General features: G+C 44.9%; 1 protein-coding gene across 1 annotated transcript; it reads right to left on the bottom strand.

Moving 5' to 3' along the window:
• Window positions 1-395: 395 nt before the first annotated feature.
• On the bottom strand, window positions 396-1,928 carry TEX13B (testis expressed 13B). Its single transcript, XM_011982537.1, is given in 4 exon segments — window positions 396-865; window positions 868-1,090; window positions 1,213-1,703; window positions 1,869-1,928. Coding segments are annotated over 3 exon segments (936 nt in total). The 5' UTR covers window positions 1,672-1,703; window positions 1,869-1,928; the 3' UTR covers window positions 396-611.
• Between the last annotated feature and the right edge of the window lie 5,618 nt (window positions 1,929-7,546).

The raw sequence follows: 7,546 nt of genomic DNA, 5'->3' as shown, positions 1-7,546 counted from the left end.
AAATTCATTTGGCTCAGGATTGGTCAAATATCCACTCCTGCTCCAATTATCTAAGGCCTACATGAAGGGAGGGAGTGGAGGTGTTACATACTGCCCAGGTCCACCAGACACTTAAGATAGAGAGCTAGAGACACACACACAAATAAAAACTGCAGTAGTTCTGGAGTGTTGACTACTAATACTCTGAAATACAAAGGGAGTCATTAAAACATGTCTCTCCCTGCCTGTCATCTACATCCTCCCTCCCACAACCCCGCGTCCCCCCACCCCATTGTCCAATCTTCCCACTCATCCCCTTTCCCCCACTTCACCCAGTCCCCCTCCCACCCCTCCCCTCTCCCCCTGAAGACTGATTTCCCATTGAGATACATTTCTGTTCTATTTTACATTTCTGAATTTACTGAGGCCTTTGCAGCCAGATTCGCCTCCCACAGAGGAAGCAATTTTCCCTCCGTGAAAAATTCACAGCTTTACACCACGGGCAGTCCCAGTCCCCTGGCCTGCGATACACTGGAGGTCTTCTCTGTTGATGAGGTTCGGAGTCTCTCCTGTCTCTTGGGGGCTCTTGAGGGTCTATTCCCTGGGCCCCCACATCAGACCACAGGCTAGCATCAGAGGCCCCCCAGTTGGAAGGCATCTGAGTTGGAACCGGTGCTGTGACCTTTGCTGGTGAAGGGGGTATAGTGGGTGTGGCTGAGAAGACGGACAAAGGGCATGGTTATGAGTATGTGAATGAGGTAGAGAGCTGGACAGGAAGAGGCTGCAGTGAGGCTGTGGACCCAGGCCCAGAGAAGTAAGACAGGGCTGTTTGTACTGACCTGAGATCCTGCTCCCTCTGCCCCCCAAAGGTGTAATTTGCCTGCTCCACAGCTCCCAGAGGATGCCTGAAGCCTCCTCCCAGCCCCTGCAAGGCCTCCTCAGGGGCAGGCCCCGCCTCTGCATACGTCTCCTCTCCTTCTCCTTCAGCAGCACCAGCAGCAGCCACCGCCTCCTTTTCCTGCTCACCTGCTCCTTCTGTCCAATCCCCTCTGGCAGTGGCCAGGCCTGGAAACACTGTAGCCTGGCCCTGCCACTGGGGAGATGCCAGCTCCTGGAGAGAAGTAGGCAGAGCTGAAACACATTCTGGGGACAGGGCAGGGGGTCCGGGCAGGTTGGGACAGGGCAGGGGCATAGGGCAGGGGCATTGGGCAGGGGCCATTCGGGGGATCTTACAGCATGGAGGAGCTTCCATCTCAGCATGTCCCGCTCTCTCTGCGCCTCCGCAAGGCTGGTCTGGGTTATCCGCAACTGGAAGGTCGCCTTATTGCATTCCATCTCCTGCTGTTCTTTGAGTTCCGTCAGGTTTGAGGCCAAGACCATCGCAGCTGATCTGTGCAGTTTGGCAAAGCCTTGCAGCCACTGCACCCTGCGGTTTTGTAACTGTCCCTGCCTGTGGGCAAAGCGCACGCCCAAGGCCAAGCTGCCCCAGGTACAGGCCTCTTTGACCTCGCTGGGCACCTCGCTGTCCTCCAGGATGGCCCAGAGCTTGTCTTCCACCTCCTCCCAGGATAAGGATATATTCTCGAGGTAGAACTCGGGGCCTTTCGTGTGCCTGGCCATTTTCTCGTTGATGAAGGCCACCACGTTGCTGTGCCGGATCCCACTACTGGGGTCCTCAGGTCTCAAGGCCATGATGGCCTAGGGGTTTAACGGTTTCACTAGCCCTGTGTTGATGGAGCAGCCAATAGGTTCCTTTCTTCCCCCTTAGCCCCTCCCTTCATCAGTCTTCTCCCACCCTCTTGCCCCCACCCTCCACTCTCTGACAAGACCCTCCTAATGACCCTCTGACAGGCTAGTCCTACCCTAGGGCACCTCCCACCAGGCCTCACCTCTTCAGCCAAGGGCCAGGGGAAGTACAGGTCAACCTCACTGCCTAACACGCCTGAAGACAGGGTGGCCTCTTTCTAGGGCTTCGCGGGAAAAGAAGCCTCAGGGCCAACCGTGGAGGCTTTTACACTGGGACTGTTCCAATTTCCAGAGATTGTAGGGGTGAAAGGGAGTGAGTGAGGATGGCCTCTGCCACTCCACTGGGACATAAGGGAACCCGCCACATGGTTGGGAGACCTTGAAGGCTGAAAGAAACAGGAGTGGTCCGGAAGGACTTAGAACCAGAAAAAGTATTTGTGAACAAGTTGAAGACTCATCCCTCCCCACCATAATGGTTTGTCCCATGCCAGGTGAGTTTCGCCCCCCAAATGGAATATTCCAGAGCAGGAAACAGCCCCAACCCCTCCGTTGCCCTTGGGGGAAGAGGGTGGAGCCAGGGGCGGAGCTTATTCTCTATTTGCTCAGGGCTAAACATCCCAGACACCCTAACAAATCCTGGCCCGCCTTTCCTCCCCCAGCTCCTCTTTCCCCACTCTCCTCCCATGACCCCTTCTCCCACTCCTCTCCGACTGAAACGCTTTGAATCTTGAAGCAACTGTGGGAGAGAGTTAGGAGTAGCACAAATACACCTTTATACCAAAACCTGAAATATCAGAGATCTTCCATCAAAGGGATATGAATATGTCTCTTAAAACCTTCGGCCAGGCGCAGTGGCTCATGCCTGTAATCTCAGCACTTTGGGAGACCGAGGTGGGCGGATCACGAGGTTAGAAGATCGAGACCATCCTGGCTAACATGGTGAAACCCCGTCTCTACTAAAATTACAAAAAATTAACCGGATGTGGTGGCACACACATGTAGCCCCAGCTACTCGGGAGGCTGAGGCAGGATAATCGCTTGAACCTGCGAGGCGGAGGTTGCAGTGAGCCGAGATCACACCACTGCCCTGTAGCCTGGGCGACAGAGTGAGACTCCGTCTCAAACAAACAAACAAACAAGCAAACCAAAAAAACTTGGATGACTTTCTGAGACCCACAAGACAAACCAGACAAATCTCAGGTCGAGTCCAACGTTGCTACTTATTATATGACATCGTACTGTAACTGAATCTGTTTCTACCTATGGGTCTATGATGATGGCCAATGACAAAAGGGCATGTAAAGTTATAAGAGTAATGTTTTCTATGATCCCATATTTGTAAAATGTAGAAATTATGTATGTGTGTTTGCATATGTTTTTATGTTTCCATAATCTTGGAGAACAGAATGAAGGAAGATATATAGCAGACTCAACATTAGTTATCTCTGGGAAGTGGGGTTGGACTGGAGGTTCGAAAAAAGTTTTTAACTTTTTAAAATACATTTTTCTCTAATTTCGCTTGTTATAAAGAGCATATAACTAACTATATGTATGCATACATCACAAATCTGAAAAGTTATATACTAACACTTTAACAGTGGTTATGTTTGGGTAACAGGAATACAGTACTTTAAAAAATATTCTTTACGTTTTTCTCTATTGTAAAATTGTTTATAATAAACATGTGTTATGTTTTTCAAAATTGAAAAAAAAGTTTCTCCCAGTACCAGCTGATCATTGTAAATAATTTTTAAGTACTTGGAAAGTACTTCTATAATCCTACCTTTCCTTCAGCCTGGGTGATAATCCCTCTTAATAGTTATATAGTCTTTTAAGATAGGCCATAGCAAGTAGTTTTTAGTTTTTCAAACGAATCATCTTCTGTGTTCCTCTGTGGCCCTTGCACAGGCTACTCTGTGCATGTACAGATTGTTCCTCATCCCCTCCTGCTCTCTCCACTCCCATTCTCTTCATTCACCTAACTCCTATACAGTTTCTATTCCCTTTTCATGATAGTGTTCAAACATTTCTTCCTCTTGTATTTCCTGATTCTGCAAACCCCACCTCAAGCTAGGCTGAATTGTGCAACCCTTTTATGTCCCCATAACAACTTGTGCATATGTCTGGCAGTACTTTTCACACTGTATTGTAATCTGTGATTTTCTTGTCATTTTTCTCCATCAACTGGGGATTCCTTGAGGGTTTAGTCTGTGTCTTAATTATCTTTGTGTTTTCAACATCTAGCACAGTGCTAAGCACCCAATATATTAATTATTGAATGAATTGAAATAATTTATTACATCAGCAAGGTGCTAGCAAGTATCTCTAAAGATATCCTATTTTTTGTTTGTTTATGAAATGTACTTTTTCTCCACACAGATGGATTTGATTTTCTGTCGCCTCACAGCTTCTTGTGGTAGGGACCTCTCTTTAGTATTTGAAACTAACCAGCATCTGACAGATTTAGAATTTGTAAAAAATACCCTCGAAGATTCAGGAATGAAACTTCTGTGTGAAGGATTAAAACAGCCCAACTGTGTATTACAGACATTGAGGTAATTGTAGCAGGATAATTTGTTATTTGATACTCTTATTTTGGGGGTCAATTTCTATTTCTGTTGGGGGAGAGTGTGAATATGGTAATGAGTTCATTCTTCTGTTCTCTAAAGGTTTTTCCGGCGCTTTATCTCTTCTTCTTGTGGGGCTCTAGCAGCTGTTCTTAGCACCAATCAGTGGCTCACTGAACTGGAATTTAGTGAGACAAAACTGGAAGCTTCAGCTTTGAAATTGCTCTGTGAAGGCTTAAAAGATACAAATTGCAAATTACAGAAGCTCAAGTAAGTTGTAACTGTTAGTTTTCATTCTGCAAGAATATTTGAAAAATATGCAACTCAAGACGGATGTCTTAGGATCAAAACACATTTCAAGGAGTCATGAAGAGGAGGAATAAATGTGGCAGTCCCTAAAGTTGTTTCTGTGTAACAAGTTTAGGAAGACAATTTTCATTTTAAGTGGAAATATTATCAATAACAATAATAATAACTCATGTTTAGGAATTATTGAGTACTAAGCATTGTGCTGAGTATGCACAAATTGTTTTGCTCTGCACAATAGCTGTGAGGGGTCCAGATTATTATTCTTATTTTTGCAGATGAGAAAATGGAGGAGGTCCAATGTAGTTAGGGTAAAAAATATGGCAAAGGCCCAATTCAAACCTCAGATGTGTCTGACTTCAAGTCCACGATAATCACATTAATTTTAAAAAAGTGTTATATATGTTAGTCAAGGTTCTCCAGAGAAACAGAACTAATTTTGTGTGTGTGTGTGTGTGTGTGTGTGGAGAGAGAGAAGGAGAAAGAGAGAGAGAGCCAGAGCCAGAAACAGATTTATTTTTAAAAATTGGCTTATGCGGTTATGAAGACTGGCAAGTCCAAAATCTGAATGGTAGGCCAGCAGGCTAGAGAATTGGGAAAGAGTCAATGTTGTGGTTTGAGCCTGAAGGTTGTCTGGTGGTAGAACTCCCTTTTCTGAGGAAGTCAGTCTTTTTCTATTAAGGCTTTCAACTGACTGGATGAAGCCAAACCATGTTATGGAGGATAATCTACTTTACTCAAAATGTACTGATTAAAATGTTAATCTCATCTGAAAAGTACTTTCACAGAAACATCTAGAATAATACTTGACAAAATATCTGGGTACCATGGCCTAGCCAAGTTGACGTATAAAATTAATCATCACAATATGGGATTTTTTTTTAAGCAAAAGCTCTTTAGCATTCGAGTGTTCTGAAATCCACTTTGAAAACTTCGGGAGGCTGAGGCGGGGAGATCATGAGGTCAGGAGATCGAGACCATCCTGGCCAACATGATGAAACCCTGTCTCTACTAAAAATACGAAAGTTAGCGGGGCGTGGTGGCGTGCACCTGTAGTCCCAGCTACTCAGGAGGCTGAGGCAGGAGAGTCGCTTGAACCCGGGAAGCAGAGGTTACAGTGAGCTGAGATCGTGCCACTGCACTCCAACCTGGGCAACAGAGCCAGAATCCATCTCCCCCCACAACAAAAAAAGAAGAAGAAAAGAAAAGAAACAATTGTAAGATTTAAAGGCTGTAGTGTGTATCTAGAAATTCTTGAAAGTGAGAGGAGAAAAAGTTGATGGAAAAAGGTTCAAAGAATTGGACTACTTAATATGGAGAAACAAAGATTAAGAAGATAGGGACATCAGTAAGAACCACTCTTTGTGACAAAGAAATAATATTATGAGCTGGGCCTCTCTAAAGATGGCAAATTAATAATGATATTTAGATAAGAGGAAAAGAAGGACCTTATTATTGTGTGTGAGATGGGGTCTCACTGGAGTGCAGTGGCATGATCTCAGCTCACTGCAACCTCTGCCTCCTGAGTTCAATCTATCTTCCTACTTCAACTTCCTGAGTAGCCGGGACTACAGACATGTGCCACAATGCCTGGTTAGTTTTGTTTGTTTGTTTTGTTTTGTTTTTTAGAGATGGGCTTTTGCCATGTTGCCCAGGATGCTTTCAAACTCATGGGCTCAAGCAGCCCACCCACCTCGGCCTCCTGAAGTTCTGGGATTATAGACGTGAACCACAAGAAAGACCTTTTGCTTATAAAATTTATGATTATTGGATTCATCTCCTGGGATTTGAAAGAAGATATGAGATAGAGTGTTAAATTCATACAGGGATTTAAAATGAGATTAGATTATCTTAATATTTTCTCTCAACCTTTTCTTGGGCAGTCAACATTTACTGAGTTTCCACTGTGGGACATATTGTTATGAAATTATTGCCCAAGTCCTTGCCATGGGGATAAGGGGCTGTGACATGCTCAAGACTGGGCATCTTGTATCTGTGGGTCTTGATTTTCTGTGTTCATGCAATATTGTTGATAGGGAGTGAATAGTACACTAAAAAGTGGTCAATTCTGTCTCTGTACACCCTTCCCTTCAGGTTATGTGCTAGCCTTCTCCCAGAAGGCTCAGAAGCTGTTTGCAGGTATCTTTCTTGTGTTCTTATTTGCAACCCAGACCTCACTGAGCTGGACCCGAGTGAAAATCCCTTGGGGGACATAGGGGTGAAGTATCTTTGTGTGGGTCTCAGACATTCCAACTGCAAAGTGGAGAAACTAGAGTAAGTTCCTTAGAACTTATCTGGTGTCATGTAATGACTATTGAACTTGTTGTGTGCCTGCTATGTGCTTGGTGCTTGCTAGAGGTTATCTCACTTTAATCCCTCCTTACAATAACCATATAAGGTGGATTTTTAAAATCCTCATTGTACAGATGAGGAAACTGGAGTTCAGGGAGAAAAATGACTGTTCCACAGTCACACTACTAATAAGTCAGAATGTGACTCCAAAATCTGTCTCCAAATCTCATGGTCTATCTAGTGTACCACAGCTGTGTATGTTTATAGGAATGACAGTTAAATATTAACTATATAAAGAGTATCTACTATGTACCCAACATTGGGCTAGATGTGAGTGGAGTTATCAAAAGTTCTGCGAATGACAAGGCTGTCCTTAGGACACAGATGTGTGTCAAATTCCACAAAATCATTTGAAATGCTAGATGAGCCCAGGGGAGAGGAGAAGGTCACTGTGAGCTAGACACCTCAGGAGGAGGTTCTGAGAGGAAAGTAGGGCAGGGGCTAGAACTTAAAGGATGGCGAGGACTTAGCTAAGTGGGCAGATGGGCAGAACATTTCCAGGAAGCCAAAATGATGGCAGAGGCTGATTTTTCTTTTCTTTTTCTCTGGATAGCTTGAGCACCTGTCACTCCACAGATGCTAGCTGTGTGGAGCTC

The sequence above is a fragment of the Mandrillus leucophaeus genome, unplaced genomic scaffold (genome assembly GCF_000951045.1).
Source record: "Mandrillus leucophaeus isolate KB7577 unplaced genomic scaffold, Mleu.le_1.0 Scaffold1055, whole genome shotgun sequence".
NCBI lineage: Eukaryota > Metazoa > Chordata > Mammalia > Primates > Cercopithecidae > Mandrillus > Mandrillus leucophaeus.
The sequence above is the reverse complement of the archived record's forward strand: the minus strand, read 5'-3'. Positions and strand labels throughout refer to the sequence as shown.